General features: G+C 48.4%; 1 protein-coding gene across 1 annotated transcript in view; it reads right to left on the reverse strand.

Moving 5' to 3' along the window:
- Window positions 1–26,653, reverse strand: part of rasef2 (RAS and EF-hand domain containing 2) — a 154,787-nt gene that overhangs the window by 38,229 nt on the left and 89,905 nt on the right. Inside the window, exons 4-7 of the mRNA XM_072468706.1 lie at window positions 22,302–22,397; window positions 18,001–18,078; window positions 10,464–10,579; window positions 9,195–9,263 (exon numbers count right to left, since the gene is read on the reverse strand). Of these exons, the coding sequence (XP_072324807.1) occupies window positions 9,195–9,263; window positions 10,464–10,579; window positions 18,001–18,078; window positions 22,302–22,397 (359 nt within the window). The remainder of the gene's footprint in view (window positions 1–9,194; window positions 9,264–10,463; window positions 10,580–18,000; window positions 18,079–22,301; window positions 22,398–26,653) is intronic.

Consider the following 26,653-nt stretch of genomic DNA (forward strand, 5'->3'; position numbering starts at 1 on the left):
GGTTTCTTTTTCTCTGTGTTTTTCTCTTTCGGGTCGGTGAGGGTGGCTGGGGCGGATTGGGCACGGTTTTGGTTGGGTTGGTCGGGGGGGGGCGGGGGGGGCTCTTGGAGGGGGGTAGGTAAACGGAACAGGGGGGGGGTGGATGGCGGTGAGATGGGGCCCCGTGGGGGAGGGAGAGGCCAGAGTCAGGGATGAGGAGACTGGGCCTGTAAAAGGAGCTGCGTCAGAGGTGGCGGGGCCTGGTAGGTGGAAAGCGCGGGCTTTTGTCCGCGCTGAAGACTGGAGGGGGCGGGGCCGGGGCGGGGAAGCGAGGGTTGTTTCCTACGCTTAGAACAGAAGGGGGAGGGGGAGAGCCTATGGATGGGGACGGGAGAGGAGGGTGTGCCACACAATGGGAGGAGTCGAAGGAGAGGCGGGAGTGGCCGGGGTCAGCAGTAGTCAGCTGACTTACGGAAGTGCAATGGGGGGAGTAAACCAGCTAGGATGGGTCCTAGGGGATCGAGTTGCTGCTGCTATGGTCAAGGAGGAGCTGGAGCGAGTGGGGGAGAGGGGTGGGGGGGGGGGGGCGGTCGAGACGGCGGTATGCCGCTGTGGGGAACGGGCCGGGTGTGGGGTGTGGGCGCATGGCTGGCCGAGAAGGGGTCATGGCTAGTCGGCGGGGCAGGGGGGCGGGTAGCCCCCTGATAACCTGGAATGTAAGGGGACGGAATGGGCCGGTTAAGCGGGCCCGCGTGTTCGCGCACCTGAAGGGGCTCAAGGCGGATGTGGTTATGCTTCAGGAGACACACCTGAAGGTGACAGACCAGGTAAGATTGAGGAAAGGGTGGGTAGGTCAGGTGTTTGACTCGGGGCTGGATGACAAAAATCGAGGGGTGGCGATCTTGGTGGGAAAGAAGGTGTCATTCGAGGCGTCGAGCATTGTGGCAGATAATGGCGGTAGGTACATAATGTTAAGTGGTAAGTTGCAGGGAGAGAGGGTGGTATTGTCAATGTGTATGCCCCAAACTGGGACGATGCGGGTTTTATGTGGCGTATGTTGGGTCGGATCCCAGACTTGGAAATGGGGGGCCTGATAATGGGGGGGAAGACGTAACACGGTGCTGGATCCTGCACTGGATCGCTCCAGGTCTAGGACAGGTAGGAAGCCGGCGGCGGCAAGAGTGCTGAGGGGGTTTATGGATCAAATGGGAGGGGTGGACCCTTGGAGATTTGCAAGGCTAGGGAATTTTCATTCTTCTCACATGTGCATAAGGCTTATTCTCGAATCGACTTTTTCATTTTGAGTAGGGCGCTGATAGCGAGAGTAGAGGATACTGAGTATTCGGCAATAGCTATTTCGGACCACGCCCCGCATTGGGTGGACTTGGAGATGGGGGAAGAGAGACCAGCATCTGCTGTGGCGCTGTTGGTGGACGAGGTGGTGAGTGAGCGGGTCCGAGGAAGTACAGAGAGGTACTTGGAGACCAGCGACAACGGGGAGGTCCGAGTGGGGATGGTATGGGAGGCACTGAAGGCGGTGGGGAGGGGAGAGCTTATCTCCATTAGGGCCCACAAGGAGCGGAGGGAGGGAGAGAGGCTGGTGGGGGAGATGGTGAGGGTAGACAGGAGGTATGCAGAGGAGCCCGAGGAAGGATTGTTGAGGAAGAGACGGAGCCTCCAGGCCGAAGTCGACCTGGTGACCACCAGGAAGGCGGAGGTGCAGTGGAGGAAGCCCCAGGGGGCAATTTCCGAGTATGGGGAAAAGGCAAGACGGATGCTGGCGCATCAGCTTTGGAAGCGGGACGCAGCTAGGGAGATCGGGGGAGTTAAGGACAGGGTAGGGAGTGTGGGAGTGGGGTATCAATGGGGTCTTCAGGGACTTTTACGAGGAATTGTACCGATCGGAGCCCCCATGGGAGGAGGGAGGGATGGGCCACTTCCTGGACCAATTGAGGTTTCCAAAGGTGGAAGAGGGACTGGTGGTGGGATTGGAGGCCACGATTGGGCTGGAGGAGCTGATCAAAGGGATAGGAAGCATGCAGGCGGGGAAGGCATCGGGGCCGGACGGTTTCCCAGTCGAATTCTATAAAAAAATATATGGACCTGTTGGGCCCGCTGTTAGTCAGGACCTTTAATGAGGCAAGGGAGGGGGTTGCTTTGCCCCCGACGATGTCCCGGGCACTGATTTCCTTGATCCTGAAGCGGGACAAGGATCCCCTGCAGTGTGAGTCTTACAGGCCGATTTTGTTGCTAAACGTAGATGCCAAGGTGCTGGCGAAGGTCTTAGCCACGAAGATTGAGGACTGTGTGCCGCAGATCATCCATGAAGACCAGACGGGGTTTGTGAAGGGGAGACAGTTGAACGCGAATGTGTGGAGGCTTTTGAACGTTATCGTGATGCCGGCGAGGGAGGGGGAGATAGTGGTGGCGATGGACGCTGAGAAAGCCTTCGATAGGGTAGAGTGGGGGTACCTGTGGGAGGTGCTGAAGAGTTTCGGGTTTGGGGAGGGGTTTGTCAGGTGGGTTAGGCTGTTGTATGAGGTCCCGATGGCGAGTGTGGCCACAAACAGGAGGAGGTCCGAGTACTTTTGGTTGCACCGAGGGACAAGACAGGGGTGTCCCTTGTCCCCCCTGCTCTTCGCACTGGCGATTGAACCCCTGGCTATGGCACTGAGGGAGTCAAGCAACTGGAGGGGGTTGATGCGGGGTGGGGAGGGGCATCGGGTGTCACTCTATGCGGACGACTTGCTGCTCTATGTGGCGGACCCAGTGGGAGGAATGCTGGAGGTAATGAGGATTCTGAGGGAATTCGGGGACTTTTCAGGGTACAAGCTCAACATGGGGAAGAGCGAGCTGTTCATAGTTCATCCAGGGGACCAGGAGAGGGGGATTGGAGAGCTCCCACTAAAAAAGGCGGAGAGGAGCTTCAGGTATTAGGGAGTCCAGGTGGCCAGGGGTTGGGGGGCCCTGCATAGACTTAATTTTACAAGGCTGGTGGAGCAAATGGAGGAGGAGTTCAAGAGGTGGGACGCGTTGCCGCAGTTCCTGGCGGGTAGGGTGCAGTCAATCAAAATGACAGGTTTTTGTTCCTGTTCCAGTGCCTCCCAGTGTTTAACCCGAAGGCTTTTTTTAGGCAGGTTAACAGGAGTATAATGGGGTTTGTGTGGGCGCGAGGGACTCAGAGGGTGAGAAGGGTGTTCCTGGAGCGGAGTAGAGATAGGGGGGGGGGGACTGGCGCTGCCCAACCTCTGTGGGTACTACTGGGCCGCCAATGCGACGATGGTGCGCAAGTGGGTGATGAAGGGGGAGGGGGCTGCATGGAAGAGGCTGGAGACGGCGTCTTGTGTGGGTACGAGTTGGGGGGCACTGGCAACGGCACCGCTGCCGCTCCCTCCAAGGAGGTATACCACGAGCCCGGTGGTGGTGGCTGCCCTCAAAATTTGGGGGCAGTGGAGGCGGCACGGGGGGGGAAGTTGGGGCCTCGGTGTGGACCCCATTACGGGGGAACCACCGGTTCGCCCCAGGAAGAACAGGTGGAGGGATTGCGGGGTGGCACAGGGCAGGGATACGAATTGTGGACGGGAAGTTCGCGAGCCTGGGTGAGCTGGAGGAGAAGTACAGGCTCCCCCTGGGGAACACCTTCAGGTACTTACAGGTAAGGGAGTTTGCCAGACAGCAGGTGGTGGAATTCCCGCGGCTACGGCCACACACAGTACAGGACAGGGTGCTCTCGGGGGGTGGCAGAGGAGCCGGGATTGCAGGAGGCGAAAGAGGCCGGAATTCTGGCCTTTGCGTCCCTGGTAACCCGGCGAAGGATTCTTCTTCAGTGGAAGGATGCGAGGCCCCCAAGCGTGGAATCCTGGATCAACGATATGGCGGGGTTTATTAAGTTGGAGAGGGTGAAATTTGCCTTGAGAGGGTCGGTACAAGGGTTCTTTAGGCGGTGGCAACCGTTCTTAGACTTCTGGGCAGAACGGTAGATATTGGTCAATGGCAGCAGCAACTCGGGTGGGGAGGGGGGCTTCCTTTATATTTGTTATTTACACTGGAGGGTCTGAGGGGGTGTATATACTTGTATTAAGTCGGGGTGTTAATGCTAATTTATTATTTATGTACAGGGGGCAGGGGGGTATGGAGGGTTGCTTTTCTGGACTGTGTTTTGTACTTAACCCTGTTGGGTTCCTCTTTCATTTTGTTATTGATATTTTATGAAAACCTTTAATAAAAATTATTTATAAAAAATAAAATAAAAACTTTGTTCTTAAATGGGAGATGGTGAGTGGAATTTTCTTCTTTGTGTTTGTTGGGGATTGTAATGTTTACATATGTATGCAACGTGGTCAAGCGGGGGGTGGGATGGGAAGCAGGTGATGTTGCTGAAGGGGGTTGGGATTGTTATTTTGTTGGGGGGGGGGGGGAGAGAGAGGGAGGGGGCTATTGATCTGCTGACAGGGGTGGGACTGGTGTTTGGAGACTGACTGGGGGTCGATGACAGTGGGCACCTGGGGGTGGGCCTGAAGAGGCGCGGGACTGGAGGCTGGCCTAAGAGGGGTTATGGTTGATCGGCAGGGGAAGGGACGTGGTGCCCCCGACCAGGCTGATCACATGGATCGAGAGAGGGATGAATGGGCCGGTCAAAATGGTCCGCGTGCTCGCGCATCTGAAGAGTTTAAAGGCGGACGTGGCAATGCTACAGGAGACACACCCGAGGATGGTGGATCAAACTGGATGAGGAAGGGATGGGTGGGGCAAGTATTTCACTTGGGTCTAGACTCTAAACTAGGGGGATAGCGATTTTGATCAATAAGTGGATGTATTTGAAGTGGGGAGCATAGTGGCAGATTCGGGGGGGGGGGGGGGTAGGTACGTTATGGTGAGTGGGAAGCTGGAGGGAATGCCAGTGGTATTAGTGAACATCTATGCACCAAACTGGGACAATGCGGAGATGGGCAGACTGGTTAGGGAGATTCTAGGTTAGGGACAGGAGGTGCTCGGTGGCCCTGGAGGCAGGGCTGTTGAAGGAACGGCAGAAGTTGCAGATGCAGTTTGGTCTGCTAGCCTCAGGGAAGGCGGTGGGGCAGTTGAGGAGGGCGATAGGGACGGTGTAGGAGTATGGGGAGAAGGCCAGCAGGATATTAGCACACCACCTCAGGAAACGGGAGGCAGCTATGGAGATAGGAAGAGTGAAGGATAGAGGGGGGGAAACGTGATCTTGGACCCAGCGGGGATGAACAGGATGTTCAAGGAATTCGATAGTTGGCTGTATGATCAGAGCCCCCAGCTGGGGTGGAGGGGATGAGGCGATTTTGGGAGGGTTTAGAGTTTCCGAAAGTGGAGGAAGAGTTGGAGGGGCTGGGAGACCCGATCAGGCTCGTTGAAGTCGTGGAGGAATTGGAGGCCATGCAGTCGGACAAGGCCCCGGGATTGGACGGATACCCAGTGGAATTTTAGAAGATGTTTTCTGGGGGACTGGGGCCGTTGCTGGTGAGGGCATTTAATGACGCTAGGGTGCGAGGTGTTCTTCCCCCAGAAATGTCACAGGCTTCGATCTCATTGATTCTGAAGCAGGAGAAGGACCCAGAACAATGCGGGTCATACAGGCCAATCTCCTTACTGAATGTAGATGCCAAATTGCTGGCCAAGCACAGGGTCTTGTTATATACGAACGACCTACTCCAGTGTATTTCTGACCCGTTAGGGGGGGGAATGGGAGAGATTATGCAGATCCTAGGGGACTTTGGCCAGTTCTCGGGATATAAATTGAATGAGAAAATGAAAATTGTTTATTGTCACAAGTAGGCTTCAAATGAAGTTACTGTGAAAAGCCCCTAGTCGCCACATTCCGGTGCCTGTTCGTGTAAATAAATATGGATAAAAGTCAGGTCTTTGTGATGCAGGCGAGGGGACAGGAGAGGAGGCTGGGGGAGATGCCGTTTAAGGTGGTGGTGGAGAGTTTTCGATACTTGGGAATTCAGGTGGCATGGGGATGGGAGCAGTTACATAACTTAAAATCTGACCTGGTTAGTTTAGCAAATGAAGGAGGACTTTCGGAGGTGGGACATGCTCCCGTTGTCACTGGCGGGGAGGATACAGACCGTAAAGATGACGGTTCTCCCATGATTTTTGTTTGGATTCCAGTGTCTCCCCATGTGTATCCCAAAAGCTTTTTTAAAACGGGTCAATGTGGTGATGCTGTTGGAGCGGAGCAGAGGGGGTGGGGGGGGGGGGGGGGGGGGGGGGGGGGGGGGGCTGGCGTTACCGAACTTTTAGGAATTATTACTGGCAGCAAATATAGCCATGATCAGGAAGTGGGGGAGTGGTCGGTGTGGGAGCGGGTGGAGGCAGCGCCATGTAGGGGCACATGCTTAGGGAAACTGGTAACGGCACCTCTGCCGTTCTTGCCGGCTCAGTACTCCACAAGCCCGGTGTTGATGGCAGCTCTGCGAGTTTGGGGGCAGTGACGGAAGCATATGAGAGTGGAGGTAGCGTTAGTGTAGGCTCCAATTTGTGGGAACCACCAGTTTTTACCACGGAGGTTGGATGGGGGGTTTCGGAGGTGGCAGAGAGCAGGGATTGAGAGGCTGGGGCATCTGTTTATAGATGGGAGATTTCCTTGTTTGGAGGATTTGGAGTTTGAACTGCCGGGAAGGAATGGGTTTCGTTATCTGTAAATGAGGGACTTTGCACGGAGACAGGTTTCAATCTTTCCGCTTCTTCCGCCTCAGGGAATACAGGATAAGGTAGTTTCAAAAATGGGGGTGGAGGAGGGGAAGGTCTCGGAAATTTATAAAGAGCTTATGGAGTGGGAGGGAACCCAGATAGGGGAGGTAAAGCATAAGTGGGAAGATGAGTTGGGTAAGGAACTAGAGGCGGGTTTATAGAAGGATGCCCTGGGTAGAGTCACTATACCAGGCTCAGCCTGATACAATTGTGGTCCACAGGGCACACATGACGGTGGCCCGGATGAGCAGATCTTTTGAAGGGGTGGAGGACAGGTGTTGGGGGTATGCGGGAGGGCCCATAAAGCATGTCCACATGTTTTGGGCATGTTTGAAGCGGAGGGGATTCTGGCAAGGATTTGCTGATGTCATGTCCATGGTATTAAAGACAAGGGTGGCACCGAGGTGCTGATTTTTGAAGTGTCGGAAGGCCCGAGAGTCCAGTGGGGAGAGGGGCTGACGTTTTGGTCTTTGCCTCCTTGGTAGCCCGGAGACGGATCCTATTAGCGTGTAGGGACTCGGAGCCCCCAAAAACAGGGGCACTGGTTAGCGACATGGCTGGGTTTCTCGGGCTTGAGAAAATCAAGTTCGCCCTAAGAGGATCAATGTTAGGGTTCGTCCGGTGGTGGCAGCCATTTATCGACTTCTTCGGGGAAAACTAAACTGTTAGCAGATACAATAGAAGGGGGAGGGATAGTTTAGTTTAGGCATGGGCGTGATCAGCGAGGGGAGGGGGGGGGGGCCTGGGGAATTGTGTGCACAAGCCAGGTTGGCTGGGTATGATTGTTGGTTGGGTAGGGGGGTGATATTTACAGAGTTATGTTTACATTTGTATTTGTTGTTATAAAATCATAAATGCCTTAATAAAATGTTTTTATTAAAAAAAAGAATTCCAAAGATTTGCCACCCTCCGAGTGAAGAAATATCTCTTCATTTCAGTCCTCAAAAGCGGACTTCTTATTCCAAGGCTGAGAGCCCCTGGTTCTAGACCCCCGCCCCCAGCTAGAAGGGAGATCCTTCCTGCATTTACTCAGTCAAGCCCTGTAGGAATTTTGCATGCTTCAATGAGATCAACTCTTATTTTTCCAATCTCTGGAAAATACAGGCCCATTTTTCCAAACTCTGGAAAATACAGGCCCAATCTCCTCAACCTTGCCTCATAAGACAATCCCGCAGTCCCATATAGCACCTTTAAATGTAGTAAGAAATCCTTTGGTAATTCATGGGGGGGGATTGTCAAATAAAAACTTTGACATCAACCACATAAGGACATACTGGGAAGAGGTGACCACAAGCCTGGACAAAGAGGTCAGTTCTGAAGAGCATCTTAAAAAAAAAAAAAGAGGAAAGATAGAGACGGTGAGAGGATTCAGGATGAAATTCCCACGCTCAGGGCCTTCACAACTGAAGGCTCGGAAAATTGGGATTGTGTAACGTTCTGTTGGGAGATTCTACTAACCTGTGATCATATTTAGCCTGTCTCATATTGAATCAGATTTTACTTTCAGCATCAAAACAGTGATACATTTCCTTGAAATGTTCTAAAAATGAAGTAAATTGTAAAGCATGATTGACTTCTACACACGGTCAAGCAGGCACCTCCATGCCGTGAAACTGTGCTGATGCAATGTCTATTGTGCCAATATTCTAGGTTGGCCCACTGTAATTGCCATAAATTTGCGGTGTTGTATGGGCAGAAAATTAATAGGCCCCCTACACAATAGCACAGATTAAAAGAGAGGAATAACTTTCATGTTTAATGAAAAAGAACAATTTAGATACACATTGTCAACTTGGGTCATTCCCAGTACACAGGAACTTACCAAATTTCCTTAAACAGCATCTTCCAAATCCACGACCACTATCATCTAGAAGGACAAGCTTAGCAAATAGCTGGAAAGTTCCCCTCCAAGTCACTCACCATCCTGGATTCAAATCGCCATTCCTTCACTGTGTCAATATCCTGGAACTTCCTCCCTAACAGCACTGCGGGTGTACATACACCATATGTGGACTGCAGTGGTACACTGCTGGGTGGCACGGTAGCACAGTGGTTAGCATTGTTGCTTCACAGCGCCACGGTCCCGGGTTCGATTTCCGTTTGGGTCACCGTGCGGAGTCTGCATGTTCTCCCTGTGTCTGCATGGGTTTTCTCCGGGCGCTCCAGTTTCCTCCCACAAGTCCCGAAAGATGTACTTGTTAGGTGAATTGGACATTCTGAATTCCCCCTCTGTGTACCCGAACAGGCGCCGGAGTGTGGCGACTAGGGGCTTTTCACAGTAACGCCATTGCAGTGTTAATGCAAGCCTACTTGTGGCAATACTAAAGATTATTATTATTAAAATGAAAGCTCACCAACACCTTCTCCCGGGGACTTCAGGATGGGCAATAAATACTGACCTAGCCTGCGATGCCCACATAGTGAATTATAAAAAAAAAAAATATTTAGACTGAAAATCAGTTTTATATCCCGAAATATAAATAAAGATAACCTACTGAAGCATCTGGACCTGATTGGTGGAAACTTCATTCTCTTCAGTTAGTTTCTTTATGGCTTCCTTTGCCCTATTTTGAAGAAATGGAATTATTAAAGCAAAGCTTCATAATATGCACCTTGTCCTGCAAAACACACTCGCACAACCTACAAACACACATACAATCCAGCTGAAAATTGCAAGAGGCAGCAGACCACCAGGCCTGGTGATTTCTGCTCACATCTCGTCACTGCAAAGTAACTGGCCAAATTTTCATCCTGGTCAGGAGGCAGTTTAGCCTGTCAAACAACGGGAGAAGCAGTTTTCAATGCATTTTAACATGACTTCTGCTACTTTAATACAGTTGGCTTTGTTTTAGCGATGTGACTCTCAAGTGATCCATACCAACATCCCTTTTCAAAAATCACACTCAAACTTCATTTATACAAAACAAGACTTTTCTAAGGATTTTACCAGCAGGTTGAAAAAAGATCTGTGGAGTCATTTTGTGCATTTTATAATGCCTTGATTTTGACACCAAACAGAAAGATACTCTCCATGAGAAGGCAAATACAAGGTAAAACAATGTTCAACAACATGCAGTAATAAAGAATATTTAATGCAGTAACATTTCCCCAGGGACATATTCAGTCAAAAAGAAAAATTAAACCAAAGGAGACTGCATCAGAACAGGTAACCAATAATTTGATCAAAGAGATAGGTCACAAAGGAGGAGAGAGACATGGTGACATGGATGTTATGGAAGGGAAATCTATAGCTCAGGACCGAGGTCGCTGAAGGCATGCCTGTCAATGGTGGAGCAGTGAGTGTGTTCCATTTTGTTAGAGACTCGGTAGTCTTGGTCGCCACTGGTGGAGTGAAGGAAGTCAGGAACAAGAAACTGGAATTGGAGAGAGATGCAGATTTTTTTTTAGTGGATTAAAGGGATTACAGAGAAAGGGTGAGGTGAAGTCATGGAGGCCTTTGAACATCTTTTGAATTGGTAATTTGAGGTATTGCTAGACTGGGGGCCCCCAGCAACCACAGGACGATGGATAAAATGGGGAGAATTCAAGTTAGGATACAGGCAGCAGAGTTTTGGAGAAGCTGGTGTTTGTGTAGGGGGATAAACATTAAAATAAACAGGGATGCCTAAAATACTACAATCAGAGCAGATACGTTCAACAGCAGTTTTGACTGCCAACTCGCCAAGTCAAACACTAAAATTGGACAGAAAAAATATTGCATTCAGATGGCAAAATATTTGTTTGGTATAACGTTGCTTATTTACCGTTCCTGATCAAGTTGATGATCGGCGAGCTGATTTTTGTACTTGTCTATTCTGGCTTCAAGAATGGAAATCTCTGTCTGACTCTTAAGCTGTGAACTTCTCAAATGCTCATTCTCCTGCAACAAGCAAATATAACACATATTTCAATTGAAAATACCAAACAGCACAGTTGTCCATCAGAAGGTTGCAGGTTCAAGTCTCACTCCAACCACTTGAGTACATGGGCTGATATTTCAATGCAATACAGAGGGAGTGCTGCTTTGTCGGAGGAACAGTCTTTCAAATGAGGGGCTGGATTCTCCATCAGCGGGATTGTCCATCTCGCCCGCAGCGCACTTATGCCCGTGCATTTCCCCACAGCGTGGGGGTGCCCACAATGGGAAACCCCATTGGTCGGCTGTAAGGATGGAGAATCCCACTACCGGTGGGGGCACGCCGCACCAGAAAGCGGATGCGGAGGAACGGAGAATCTCGCCCGAGATATTTAATGAGAGCCTCATCTGCCTTCTCAGGTAGGCATACAAAGTCATGTTTCATGATTTGAAGAAGGGCAGGCGAATGTTCGAGACAATACATATCCCTTAATATATGTAGCGAATATACGTAACAAACACAAATCTAATCAGTATCACACAGTTACACATGGGTGCATGGTGTACACAATTTTGGCTGCTGCATTCTGTAAAATAATGGCCGCACTTCAAAAGTACTTCATTGGTTGTAATGCTATTTGGGGCATTTGGAGGTGATGAAACGTACGATGGGCGGGTTTACCGACCAACCCACTGCATGTTTTTCGGCAGCAGAGGCAGCCCGCCAGTGGGATTTTCTGGTCCCTCTGTTGTCAACGGGATTTCCCATTGACCGCACCACTCGTCGCCAAGAAGACCGTACACCATTGGTGGGACTGGAATGTCCCGCCGGCGTGTACAGACAGTAAATTCTGCCATATATATCAGTCTTCCTTTCACTGTTTACTTGGGGAAGAATTTCAAATGAGGCATTTACTAGTGCAGGAATGATGTTTAGCACACGGATACATACATTTAGGTTGCAATTTAGTTGATCACGAGTACAAAACCCATAATGGCAACTAAATCTCACGAGCAGCCAAAAATGGGATTTGTGCTGGCGAGATCTCTCTTGAGATCCCCGGTAACATAAGTTCAGAACCTGATTTCCATACATTTCAATTTATTAACATCTACTTTCCTGGCATGATGCCATAAAACATCTGCCCACACGTAGCTTCCCACCCGGATGGCGTGACGCCACGCTGCCATGAATGACTGCAGGCTTTCAAAACCCAAAACCATTTGTGATGACCATATCGGGGATTCAATGCAAGTATAGCCCCCGGATGATTGAGGGACATGGCCGGGAAGCGCCGCTGGCACTGCCAGGGGTGGGTGGTGGTTCTTTAATGTGTGGTGGGGGCAGGGGATGGGGAGAGCATGGATGCCTGTGAGGGGTGGGGGTGAGGGGTGCCCCGATGCTTGTGAGTCCGAGATTTAGGCGCGCTTATCTTAGGATTCCTGACCTTGCTGGCATCTTTATGCCCCTCCCCTTCAGCTGACTGTTTGATTCTCTCCTCCCTTTTAAAATGCACAGAGTGTTGTTCAATACGGCAAGAAAAAACAGCTGTGCAACCTGCGCGATATATATATATCGGGTTTCTCACCCGAGCCAACACACTGCATTTTGGGGAAGATCATTAAAGCTGTACCACTGTTAATTTTAACAAAATCACAATGTCTGATCATCCGCAGGTCTTTGTGTGTCCAGCTTTAGGATTTATTCACCCATTGGGATTATAGCCATTACTTAAAAATACTCAAAATTTCAAACAGGCGACAGGTGCCAATCAGATCCAGTTACCAGGCTGGATTACTAGAGTTCACAGAATCATTGAATCACATGGCACAAAAGGCCATTTGGCCTATCAATATTGTTCTTGGTTTTAACAAAAAAATTCCACTTTCCAGCTCTTGGTCTGCAGCCATGAAGTACTTAACATGCACATCACAGTATGGGTCCAGTAAACTGAAACTGGTAGCTTCTCTGTACTGAAGGGTTAATCAAGTTCTACACATGTACTCAAGTTATGAAGATTTTTCCTCACTAGTTGAAAGAACGGGAAGTCAGAATTTGTGATCATGGAGGTGAGGGGGTTTGTATGACATGAAAGAAGTTTTAAATGGACATTCTCACAGATACTAATCAAATCACACCAAGCAGCCTGGAATTTATGGGCAGTTTGGGGAGATGGTGATGTTGTGGTAATGTCACTGGTCCAGTAATCCAGGCTAATGTCCTTGGGACATGGGTTCAAATCCTGCCACGGCTGCTGGTGAAATTTAAATTTAATTAATAAATTTGGAATTGAAAAGCTAGTCTGTGATGGTCGCCGGAATTCTCTGGCTGCTGGGATTCTCAGTTCCCGTTGAAAGCGGACCCCCACCCGCAGGTTTCCCGGCGGCGTGCGGTACCTTCAATGGGAGATCCTATTGACCGCGGCAGGAATAGAAAATCCTGCCACCAGCGAACGGTGAGCCGCTGAGGAACGCGCGACTGGGGGACCCAAGAACCCAGCCCCATGAAACCATCATTGATTGCTGTTAAAATCCACCTGGTTCACTAGTATCCCTTAGGGAAGGAAATCTGCCGTCCTCACCCGGTCTGGCCTACATGTGACCCCAGCTCCCATGGGTGACTCTTAAATACTCTCCAAAATGGCCGAATGAGCCATTCAGTTTGAGGGCAATTAGGGATGGGGAAGCAAAACTCATCCCATTAAAAAAAGTGATGTATTTATCTGAATAATAATAGGTTGGTTATGATCTAATTAGATTGGCCAACATTCTATAACATTACATGATCTGGGCCACTTGGCTAGCACACCTTTGGCATAACAAGTATCACCAGATTGCAATTTAGCACACACCTCTCGGTCTGGCCAGCTCGGCTGGGCAGCAGAGCTAGCATACCTACTTTACCAAGATGGCGCCGGAGCGAGGCGACTCTCTGCGAGCTCTCACAAACAGATCCACTTTTTACTTAACTTATACTCGTTCTAATCTTTTTACAATTTTATTTCTAAACCTAACATTATTACTAACGTCTCTCTTTTATCCTCTCTTGCAGGCTTGAACATCCTCCGAGGCCCTTGGAGACCTTTTGACCCGACCCGACCTGACCTCCGCGACCTGGAAGATCGGGCCCAAACATGAAGTGAAGCCCCGACCTCGATTTGGAGCCGACCCGGACCTTGGAGCTCCAAACCCGGCCTAACTACCGACGCCAGCCCCCGGATCGCCTTGCCCAGTCCCTGGAGCTCCCGACCCGACCCCCCGATGGCAAGACCCGGCCCAATGCAACCCCGAGAGACCCGCCCAGCAACCCGACCCTGAGAGACCCGCCCAGCGACCCGACCTACCTGGTGATGGAAGAAAAATCCACGTGGAGGCTTGACCGGGCCTACTTCAAGATCCGACCCCAGGAGCGCCCAGGGAGGGAACAGACCACGGGACCCAGCCCAACCTGCCTCAGGATGCCCCTGTCCACGACCCAGGACCCCCGAAATGGCGGAGACCGCGCACGAGGACCCAAACGCGCTGCAAGGTATTCCCGCGTCCGCAGAACGCCAGGACCCATCCAGATCGCAAACATGCCCCCCTAGCATCCCCTCTACCTCAACCAGTGCCCGGGACCCTGCCAGACGCGACCCCAGATATGTAAACAGCGCCCTGGTCCCCGCCAGCGCCCTGGACCCCGCCAGACGAAACCACCTACCTTCCACAAGAGCTGACATCGGCCATCGGATCCCAGGATCATCCAGCAGCAGCCGCCGACCGAGGAAGCGAGGGAAACGCGGCGGTCTGCAGGTTAGACTGAAGCAACGCGGTTTCAAGACCCCTCTCCCCAGCATACTCTTAGCAAACGTCCAAGCGATTGAAAACAAGCTTGATGAACTTAACGCCAGACTTATCTCTCAGAGGGAAGTAAGAGACTGCTGTGTGCTCTGTTTTACAGAGACATGGCTCACCCCTGCTTCACCGGACTGTGCCATACAACCTGAAGGCTTCTCAATTCACCGGGCGGACCGCACGGCATCATCAGGCAAAGCGAAGGGTGGAGGGGTTTGCCTCCTCATCAACTCCTCCTGGTGCTTGGATGTGGCGACTCTGGCGACCTACTGCTCCCCAGACCTGGAATACCTGACCGTGAAGTGCCGCCCATATTATCTTCCACGTGAGTTCACTTCAGCCATTATCACAGCAGTCTACATCCCACCCCAGGCAGTCGTGAGGAAGGCGCTAGACGAACTATACACAGTAATAAACAACTACGAAACAGAACACCCGGAGGCCTTGTTCATCGTGGCCAGAGACTTCAACAAGGCCAACCTCAAGAGTGTACTGCCAAAATTCCACCAGCACATCTCCTGTCCCACCAGGGGCGACAACACTCTTGACCACTGCAACTCAAAAATCAAGGACACCTACCGTTCCATCCCCCGACCGCACTTTGGGAAATCAGACCATGAGACGGTGCTCCCTCTCCCGGCATACAAGCAGAAACTCAAGCGGGAGAATCCAGCTCAGAAGGTTGTGCAGTGCTGGTCCGAGGAGACAGAAGAGCTCTTACGTGACTGCTTAGAGACAGTGGACTGGTCCATATTTAAGAACTCAGCGACCAACTTAAATGAGTATGCCACCACCGTCACAGACTTCATCAGCAAATGTGTGGACGACTGCGTGCCAAAGAAAGCAGTACGTGCGTTCCCCAACCGGAAACCATGGCTCAATCGCGAGATTGACTCCCTACTCAAGGCAGACGACCCTGACCTATACAAGAAATCCAGGTACGACCTCCGCAAAGCCATCCGGAATGCCAAGAGAGAATATCAAACCAAGCTAGAGTCACAGACAGACTCTCGGCGGTTGTGGCAAGGACTAAACAACATAACGGGCGACAAAGCGAAGCCGAACAGTATCTCTGGCAGCAGCGCACCACTCCCCGATGAACTCAATGCATTCTATGCTCGGTTTGAGCAGGTAACCAACAATCCGCTGGAGAGTGCCCCAGCAGCCCATAATTCACCCATACCCACCATCACAGCTTCCGAAGTCAGATTGGCCTTCCTGAAAGTGAACCCTCGGAAGGCAACGGGCCCGGACGGGATCCCTGGTCGTGCACTCATAGCCTGCGCGGACCAGCTGGCAGAGGTATTCACGTTCATCTTTAACCTGTCCACTCCGAGGTCCCCACCTGCTTCAAGAAGACCACCATCATAACGGTACCAAAGAAGAACCAGGCAACGTGCCTCAATGACTACCGACCAGTGGCCCTGACTTCAGTCGTAATGAAGTGCTTCGAGAGGTTGATCATGAAGCGCATCACCTCCATACTCCCAGAACGCCTTGATCCACTGCAATTCGCATACCGCTGCAACCGGTGCACATCAGACACCATTTCCCTGGCCCTACACTCATCCGTAGAGCATCTCGAAAACAAGGACTCCGACATTAGACTCCTATTTATTGACTACAGCTCCGCCTTCAACACCATAATCCCAGCCAAGCTCATATCAAAGCTCCAAAACCGAGGACTTGGCTCCCCACTCTGCAACTGGATCCTCGATTTTCTGACCAACAGACCACAATCAGTAAGAATGAACAACAACACCTCCTCCACAATAGTCCTCAACACCGGCGCCCCGCAAGGCTGCGTACTTAGCCCCCTACTCTACTCCCTGTACACACACGACTGCTTGGTAAAACTTGGTTCCAACTCCATCTACAAGTTTGCTGACGATACGACCATAGTGGGCCGGATCTCGAATAACGATGAGTCCGAATACAGGAGGGAGATAGAGAACCTAGTGGAGTGGTGTAGCGACAACAATCTCTCCCTCAATGCCAGCAAAACTAAAGAGCTGGTAATTGACTTCAGGAAGCAATGTACTGTACACACCCCTGTCAGCATCAACGGGGCCGAGGTGGAGATGGTTAGCAGTTTCAAATTCCTAGGGGTGCACATCTCCAAAAATCTGTCCTGGTCCACCCACGTCAACGCTACCACCAAGAAAGCACAACAGCGCTTATACTTCCTCAGGAAACTAAGGAGATTTGGCATGTCCACATTGACTCTTACCAACTTTTACAGATGCACCATAGAAAGCATCCTATCGGGCTGCATCACAGCCTGGTATGGCAACTGCTCAGCCCAGGACCGCAAGAAACTTCAGAGAGTCGTGAATACCACCCAGTCCATCACACAAACCTGCCTCCCATCCATTGACTCCATCTACACCTCCCGCTGCCTGGGGAAAGCGGGCAGTATAATCAAAAATCCCTCCCACCCGGCTTACTCACTCTTCCAACTTCTTCCATCGGGCAGGAGATTCAGAAGTCTGAGAACACGCACAAACAGACTCAAAAACAGCTTCTTCCCCACTGTTACCAGACTCCTAAATGACCCTCTTATGGACTGATTTCATTAACACTACACCCTGTCTGCTTCATCCAATGCCAGTGCTTATGTAGTTACATTGTATATGTTGTGTTGCCCTATTATGTATTTTCTTTTATTCCCTTTTCTTCTCATGTACTTAATGATCTGTTGAGCTGCTCGCAGAAAAATACTTTTCACTGTACCTCGGTACACGTGACAATAAACAAATCCAATCCAATCCAATCCAATCTACGCTTTGATTAACCCGACTCAGCCTTTGAATCTGGTCAGCTCAGGGGTCAGTTTTTTTGTTGTTGTTTTGAAATCTGGAAAGGTAGCACTTAAAAATTATTTATTATGGGTTTTTTTAATCAGGGGAAAAAGCCAACATTAAATCAGGAGCAGATTCATTTTAGAACACGCACGGGCCAGCTATTAGGAAGAGTTACCCAATTAGTTCCAACTCGGATTCTTTCCCCACAACCCTGACAATATTTCCAAGTATAAATCCTTTTGTAAATGACTAATGAACCTGCCTGCCTCAACCTTGAAAATAAGACATTCCAGATCATAACTTGTTGTGTAAAACCAATTCTCACCACGTCCCCTCCGATAACATCACCAAAGGCAATAACAGGGGCTAAGTTATTCGAGATTCAGAAGGCTCACTGCTGATGTGAAGCTGGGTAAACCAAGTTTATTTTGGCTCCTGGCCAATGACCAGCTCTGTGCACTTGTGTTAATCAGATATTGGTTTTGTTCTTCAATGGTGTGAAATAGCTCCTTCAGGGACTGCAACAATAGATTCGCCTCAAAGCACGCTTACGCATTCTTCCCCGGTTCATCATTCAAGATCCCTCAGATGCAAGGAATTTTAGAAATCCAAAGAGGTCGTCAAGACAACAGAATATCAATGCATCCACAGCAGGGTGTGGACGGTGTCGAATTTCAACCTGCTCAGGAGAGGAATGAAAACTCAAGAAATGCAACCAATTCATTGTTTGGATTATGGATCGTTGTTTGGATTATATTCATTTTTTTAAAAATGTTTGCAACACAGACAAAAAACGCCCACACATACCAGAGTCAATTCATCCAGCTGTTCCTTCAGTGCCGAGATGTCCCCTTTGGAATTTGAATTCCACAGCTCTTCATTAAGCTAGAGAAACACAGCAATGATAGGCTTTAGTGCGTATTCGATACCATCAACTAAAAGATTCCACGGTGTTTACACAGCTAGTTACAAAATATTACAACTTAAACATCGTCGGGCGATTAAAAAAATATCATTTATGGGATGTGGGTTTCACTGGCAAGGGAAGCATTAATTGCCCATTGAGAAGATGGCTAACCGATGCAGTGTAGGTACATCCACAGTGCTGTTAGGGTGGGAGGGAGATACAGGTTGTTGACCCAGCGACAAGTGAAGGAAAGTCCAATATATTTCCAAGTCAGGATGGTGAGGGTCTTGGAGAGCAACTTCCAGATGGTGGTGTTCCATGTGTTATGGGCCAGGGTTTAGAAAACTCCGAAGTATATCATGGAGTTCACCTGACCTACAACTGTTTTATCGATTTTGGTTACAATGAGCACAAGAGCCTATCTTTCAGGTGTTATTCAACAGAGGCCTTAAGCACTTTTAATCAATTCTATGAAGCTAGTTAACATTTTTATAAACACACACAGTAAGAATTTTTATCAACTACAAACATAAATACCCCACACAGCTACAGTAATCTATGTATCACCCTTAATAACTTTCCCCCTTTAACTGTTCCAATTTAATAACACGATGTCATAAACCAGAAACCCCTTTTCAAAGGTGTGGCTCAACATACGGCACTCTTACTATCTTTAAGACTTGGTATGGATACATCTGTTTCCTTTCCAAAACAGCAGGTTTGAATTCCTTCCGGAAAACAGTTATCACTTTAAAGTTATCTAGTAATCTGGAAACACCTTTTAAACTGAACAGAGAGAGACAGGACAAGATTTCTCTTTCGGAGTACAGCAGCCAAATGTGAAAACTCAGGAGCCACAAACAAGCCCCAAACCAAAGCGAAAGTAAAACCAACTCCCAGAGCCGCAGCCCAGCTCCACCCCACAATGACATCACTGAAGCCACGTGATAAGACAAAAACATTTCTTAAAGGGACACTCCCAGGACACATTTATCGGTTGCCTTTGTCCTTCTGGATGGTGGTGATCGTGGGTTTGGAAGGTGCTGCCGAAGGAGCCTTGGGGACTTCCTTGGGCTTTTAAGAATCGCCACAAAAAAAAAAAAAAAAAAAAAAACAGGGCAACACGGTGGCGCAGTGGGTTAGCCCTGCAGCCTCACGACGCCGAGGTCCCAGGTTCAATCCCAGCTCTGGGTCACTGTCCGTGTGGAGTTTGCATATTCTCCCAGTGTTTGCGTGGGTTTCGCCCCCAAACCCAAAAGATGTGCAGGCTAGGTGGATTGGCCACGCTAAATTGCCCCTTAATTGGAAAAATGAATTGGGTACTCTAAATTTTAAAAAAAGTATCTCCACAAAAAATGTGTACTTTTCCTTTTGGGCATGCCCGAGGTCATGGAAAGGTTAGAATCATCCAACTCAAGAGGCCTTTTAGCACCACATTCCTGGGCTGGCTATTGGGAAAAGTGATCCAAAATAGTCTCACTTCCCTGGCTTTTCCTCCTCCTTTATCCTGCAATTTCTCTCCCGTTCCAGTATATATCCAATTCCCTTTTGAAAGTTACTAGCTCCTCTATTTCTACCACCTTTTCAAGCATAGATTGTCATAACACAGTAAAATAATTAATCCTCATCTCCACTCTGGCGTTTCAGCAAATCATTTTAATCCCTAATTCTCTTGATACTGACCTTCCCATCAGTCAAACAGGTTCTCATTAATTACATATCAAATGCCCTGGAAAACCACTAGCAAATTCACTTTTACTGCACTAATGGAAAACAATCCCCGCTTCTCGAGTCTCTTCACATAACTGAAGTCCACATCCCTGGTACTGTTCCAGTAGGTGTCCTAAAGGTCCAGAGTTGACCCGATACTTCAGCTTGGACCCAATCAGTAGTTGAAAGAGGTTCTTTTCAGGTATGGAAATAACATCCACGTAATGTAACTGGTCAGAGTTGAGTAATGACTTGAAATTCATTCATTCATAGAATTTACAGTGCAGAAGGAGGCCATTCAGCCCATCGAGCCTGCACCGGCCCTTGGAAAGAGCACCCTATTGAAGCCCAAGCTTCCACCCTATCTCCGTAACCCATAACTCCACCTAACCTTTTGGACACTAAGGGCAATTTAGCATGGCCAATCCACCTAACCTGCACAACTTTGGACTGTGGGAGGAAACCGGAGCATTTGAGGAAACCCACGCAGACACGGGGAGAAAGTGCAAACTCCACACAAGACAGTCATCTGAGGCCATAATTGAACCTGGGACTCTGAAGCTGTGAGGCAGCAGTGCTAACCACTGTGCCACCGTGCTGCCCATAATGTTGTTGCATAGATTGCCGTTGTGGGTTCTGGGGAGCAGGAGAGAAGCAAGCAGAAAAACTGCTGTTTGGAAGTCTAAGCTACACCCTCCCTTCTTGTCCCTCCCCCTCCTACAGGTACCATGCCCTAAGAGGCTGTTGGCAACCATGAGCTTCCACTGGATTGGTCCATTATTATTCTTGGCAAAGTACTGACCGTATGAGGTCAGAGCAGAAGTCAGCCACTCGGCTCATATGAGATCATGTCTGATCTGATCATCTTCAACTCCAATTTCCCGCCTTATCCCCATTACCCTTGGTTCCCTTGTTGATTAAAAATCTGTCTATCTCCGCCTTGAACATACTTAAATGACCCAACCACTACATCTCTTGGCGGTAAATAACGCCACAGATTCACTACCTTCGGAGAAGAAATTGCTCCTCATCCACGTCTTAAATGGATGATCCTTTACTCGGAGGTTATTCCCTCTGATCCTCGACTCTCCCATAAGAGGAAACATCCTCTCAGCATCTACCCTGTCAAGCCCCCCCGAGAATCCTATATGTCTCAATAAAGTCACCTCTCATTCTTCTAAACTCTAGTGAGCACTAGGCCCAATCTATTCAACCTCTCCTCAGAAGAAAAACCCTCCATACCCAGGATCAACCGAGTGAACCTTCTCTGGATTGCCTCCAATGCCAGTAAATCTTTCCTTAAATTAGGGGACTAAAATGGTTCACTGCACCGGCTTGCCATTGCCTTCTGCAGCTTGGTTGACCAGGAAACTCTCCCGCTCTTCAATGCCAGCCATCAGGAATATTTACAGGCCTGTTTGGCTGTATTATATCGGCACATTCCATTGTCATCAAGTCTTGAAGTGGGACTTGAACCCAGAGCTTCAGGCCCAGAGGTGGGAACGCTAACCACTGTGCCTCAAAATCGACTTATCCCAACTTGGACATGTTCTGCAAACAAAGAGTCAACAAACCAAGCAGTTTTACCTTGCTTGCAAATCAGCAGTGCATCGGAGACAGAACGGGGAAAGATCTTTGTGTGGTGGTATAAGCGACTGATTCAAGATCTATCCAAATGGTTATGGAAGACAGTATACAGATATAATTCTGAATTAAAATGTATACTTTATAAACATAGAATATTGAGCTGCAAAGTTATAAATCTACAAAAGTTGCATGAAAGCAGCTGCAGGATCACATAACAGAACTTGTTTTAATGCAACAGAGGCTAGCTGTTGATGGGGCGAGATGAATTAAAGTAGGAGGAAGCTTGAGTGCAGCAGAAACGCTAGTGCAAACCTGTTGGGCTGAGTGGCCTGATTCTGTGCAGCAACCTCATCATTTTATCAGCTTTGGAGCTGTACAGCCTAGAAGGTGAAGACTCTCATCGTTGAGATTTTCAAAATCCATGCATTGTCAGCAGTTATCAAAAAAATATGTTCCTTCTAGAGGTTATAACAAAGAAAAGTACAGCACAGGAACAGGCCCTTCGGCCCTCCAAGCCTGCGCCAACCATGCTGCCCGTCTAAACTAAAATCTTCTACACTTCCGGAGTCCGTACATTATTGTATTGGTAAAGTAAAGATAGTACTAAAGCAGCCTGATGTTATTGTTGTTTTTTTTTTTTTTAAAACAGAAAAATAAATGGGGTATTTTGTCACAGGTTAATTTAGTAATTTTGTTATGGATCAGCTCAGGTAGTGAAAGATCATTCCCTCCCTTATGTTATTGCCGCTTTCTTCCAAGACCACAAATGGTACATTAAAAGATGGGGGAAAAAGTTTTTAAAAAAAAAAAACTTTTTAGATTGTTACAGTACAATGACAAATCCCTTAAACCAGACTAACTGATAACGCAAATATATTCTTTGGAACTTGATGGGTTTCAGTACCTTTTTCATTCGGTCAATGACTGCCTGTAGATCCGTTACCTCGGTTTCATGCCGTTTCTGCATTTCTGCCACTTTTGCCTCAAGTTTCGAATGTTCCTGGAATGGACCAAACTTGAACAGTGAGCTTTTGTTCATCAGAGTGAACAAGCAACCTTTGTTGTCAATAGACCTGGTTTCAACACACTATGCTAGTCAATGACAATAAAAAGAACAACCTATTGAGCCACTGAAGAAATGTAACACTGTCTTCAAACTGGAGCAATTCAAGACTCAATTTCTTTGGATGGAAAATTAATTGTTTTTTATATTTAGTATATAATTCATTTTTGTTTCCAATTAAGGGGCAATTTAGCGTTGCCAATCCACCAACCCTGCACATCTTTGGATTGGGTTGGAGAAATCAACTCCACACTTCAATAAAGATAAAAGAAAATTACAACGGATGTTGGAATCTGAAACAAAAAAACCCCAGAAAACACTGGACAATCTCATCAGGTCCGACGGCATTTGTGAGAGAGACCGGAGCTAATGTTTCGAGGCTCGTTGACTCTTGCCAAGGCCAAAGTCACACTTCATTTAGGTTTGCAGCAACAGTTGAAACAAAAGACAGTTTTGTCTGAACTCAAGTTCTCCCTCCACAGCTGCTGAGGCTTTCCATCACTTTTGTTTAAATTTCAGATTTCCAGCATCCGGTGCATTTTGTCCAATTGAGGACTTTTTAAAAAAAAAAAAAAGACTGACTGTAATTTTGCAGTCTCTCAGGAGGTTCTTTCAAATGGCAGGAACGATTTTAGGTACAGGATGCACAAATGGGTCCTCCCACAGTCCAAAGATGTGCTGGTTAGGTGGTTTGGCCATGATAAATTGTCTCTTTGTGTCCAGGGATGTGCAGGTTAGGTTACAGGGGTTGAATGAGATGATGGTAGGCCTAGGTAGGGTGCTATGTTGGAGGGTTGGTGCAGACACAATGGGCCGAATGGTCTCCTTGTGCAGCTTTTCTATGATTTACAGTAAGTCCTCATTTAAAGTTGTGATTGTATTCCTGAAAATCACAACTTACTGAAACATTGGTTCCTGAACCAAAACTAAAACTGGAATAAAAACCAGAAAATGCTGGGTAAACTCAAGTGGTCTGGCAGCATCTGTGGTGAGGAACAGAGTTAACATTTCAGATCTAAATGATCCGACCTGGGTTGTCCGTTTCAGAAAAACAAGCAAACATTACGAAGCTCTCGCTAAATTCCAAACGATAAGAGGGAGCAGTTAAAAGAAAAATGTACAGTAGCAGCCCCAGCTCGGCAGTCCTGCATTGGTACACCCACATCCACAACATTGAAACTCTGTCTTTGGATTGCATCTGCACCTTCAATGGGAAGCAGCGAGAGGATGTCTCAGAGAGTACAAATTTCAGCAGGAGGTTGTGGAAAGATGGTAAGTCAGAAAGAAGATAGGGAGCAGGGAGAGTCCATTCCAAAATGGCACCAATTGGTTCACCTGGGACACCATGTTAAAATTAATCTTGCACCGCTCAATGAGATAACAGGCCACATTAACTTACAAATGTTAAAGTGAAGCAACACTGAACAGGGCAACATTAAACAGAGCAACATTAAACAAGGAATGACTGGGCAGGATTCTCCATTCCGGAGTCTAGGTGCTGCCGTCAGCGGAGAATGGGTCTGGTTCCCATTGGTGCTAGGAGGGCGGTGCTGGTCACAGTCCATTCAGAATGGATGCCCCGATTCCAAATTCCAGCAGGATGCCCCCTCCCTTTCACAGTGCAAATGGCAACCTGTCCCACCGACAAGGGGAGCACCTCCAACCCCTCATCAAGGAGGGGCATCATGGGAATAATGGGCAACACCCCACCCAACACACGCACGAGGGTGATCTGACTCCCCCCTGCCCAACCCTTCCTCATTCAGCCACCACCCTCCCTTTAGTCACCACCCCCTGCCATTGATACAGTGCATTGCCCCCTGACACAATAGCACTGATCTGGGCAGTGACACCTTAGCCTGGCGTGATGGATCTCAAGGTGGGGGGGGGGGGGGGGGGGGCGGAATCAAGGAGTCATGCCATTGCTAATCTTCCTCCTTGCCACTGCCAGGCTGCAGAGAGGGATTCCCCTAGTGTCCTAGGGGTTGAATAAGCTGAGGCTGTGGGTGAGGGCTTCACCTCTGGGATGGGGGTTCCTTGTCTGGACTGCCCCTTCCAGCCCTTCCCAACCTGAAGATCATCCTTGGCATGGCGATATTAATATAGCACGGTAATATTAAGCTCCTCCAAATAATAACAATCTTTATTAGTATCACAAGTAGGCTTACATTTCCACTGCAATGAAGTTACTGTGAAAAGCCCCTAGTCGCCATATTCCGGCACCTGATCGAGTACACAGGGAGAATTCAGAATATCCAAATTATCTAACAGCACGTCTTTCGGGACTTGTGGGAGGAAACCGGAGCACCCGGAGGAAACCTACACAGACACAGGGAGAATGTGCAGACTCCACACAGACAGTGACCCAAGCCGAACCCGGGCCCCTGGCGCTGTGAAGCAAAAATGCTAACCACTGTGCTACCGTGCCACCTGTATCAAGGTGGGCTAGATATGAAGATTTATTTTTTGAGCTCAACTCCAAACCACCTCAAACCCTCCCACCTCCTTTTAACAGGAGGTGTGTGGAGGTGTCGCAGGAGCCTCTGAGGTGACAAGTCAGTTAGCAAAGTTCTTAAGCAGGTTGTGTGCCTCCATTTCAACAACCTTTTAATTTTTAAACTCAGGTTGACCATGTTTCCTAGGCTTCAGGCAGGTGAATGGAGGGGAGATGGCTGGATCCATGAGGCGACTGCCTTATAGCACTGCTTGTGGGCCTAGAGAACCAGGACTATTTTCTCCAGCTCCAATGTGTAACCCAGTGACATTCTCCCACTCAATCCCGCACCATCTCTCCGCCCCTTCACCTGAACACTATGATTTCTTCTACCTACTCTGCTCCCCCATCCATTAGAAAGCTGCGACAGAAATCTTTCTACCTGCTCCTCAGATGCGTGTGTTTCCTGCCGGACAGGCTGCCAGCACATCAAGCAAGCATCAGAGAAAAACTGTTCTGGAAAATCAATCTTCCAGCGATTTTCCATTCCAAACTCCACCCTCTCAACTCCCACCCAAATGTGCAGCCCTGCAAACATCAGGGTCCTGGATTCCATTTTAATAATGTTTTAAATGTAGGAAAGCATCGGAAATAATGCACACTGGAAAGTCTGCATGCGGTTATTGGGAGAGGACAGGATTAGGCTCATCTGGGTGTCCCTTCATGGTCAAGCAGCTCAACGGTGCTCATGGTTCAAATTCCACAGGAATGATGGTCAGTTGAGTGGATTGGTAGAGGATGCTTGATATCAGTGCACCAGGTGTCAATGAAGCCAACAGAGAAATAAAAATTGGTAAAAAGATGATTATAATTGTTCGCACAATGGTGAAAAATTGTGACAGTGACATCTATCCATAGGTTCACCAGCTAACCAAAAACGTACTGAACTGTTTAAAGACAAACAATTTAAAAAAGTAAGGCACTGACCGAAGATGGTTACCATTAGTCACCTGATGTCTGGTATTGTAAATTGACCACTTTTTTTTGAAGAAAGTTCCTGTATGGATTGCACTGCACACCTGCCCCTGTGTGGATGTCAGTGTCTACTTTCAAAATGGACTTTTGGAAGGAAGGCATTAACGATCCAAAGTTCTGGACTTTAATCAACGGTAATTCTGTCAGGACAATGATAACTGCTAACCAGTCAGATATCTAACAGACATTCAAAATCCCCTGTGGAGCAGGAAATAAAGCCATCTCCTGCTGGTTCCTACGATCTTGAAGAAATGTGTCACAGGTTTGAGATAAAAGATCAAAAATGTGATTTCTTATTCTGCAGCAATGACTGCAAGCCATGTTCATAAAACATGTATATACAGAGGGGATACCACTTGTTTTGCCAAGACAGACAGACAGGAGTTGATTCTTTTTTCTCTCTGAAGTGAAGATTGTCTCCAAAGATCAAACAACTGGAATGCTCAACAATGTCTCAAGAACAAGCAAAGAACTTAATTGTATATTCTTCTAACTTTCATTTGGACTCTAACTTTTCCATTGTTGTGATCAACTGAGAGGGCTGAATAAAGGGGAGCCAGCTTACTCTCCTGACCAGATCGTAACATGGTGCTGCACTATTTTCTTGGGAGTAATTCCCCAATCATTCCAAGGGTTAAATACGACGCTGTTTTAATTGCAGTCCTGGGAGTGTTATGCAATAACATTGCTGCACATTTTGCACTTATAGAATCTGAAGAATGCA

Source organism: Scyliorhinus torazame, chromosome 12 (assembly GCF_047496885.1).
Source record: "Scyliorhinus torazame isolate Kashiwa2021f chromosome 12, sScyTor2.1, whole genome shotgun sequence".
In the NCBI taxonomy this organism is placed as follows: Eukaryota; Metazoa; Chordata; class Chondrichthyes; order Carcharhiniformes; family Scyliorhinidae; genus Scyliorhinus; species Scyliorhinus torazame.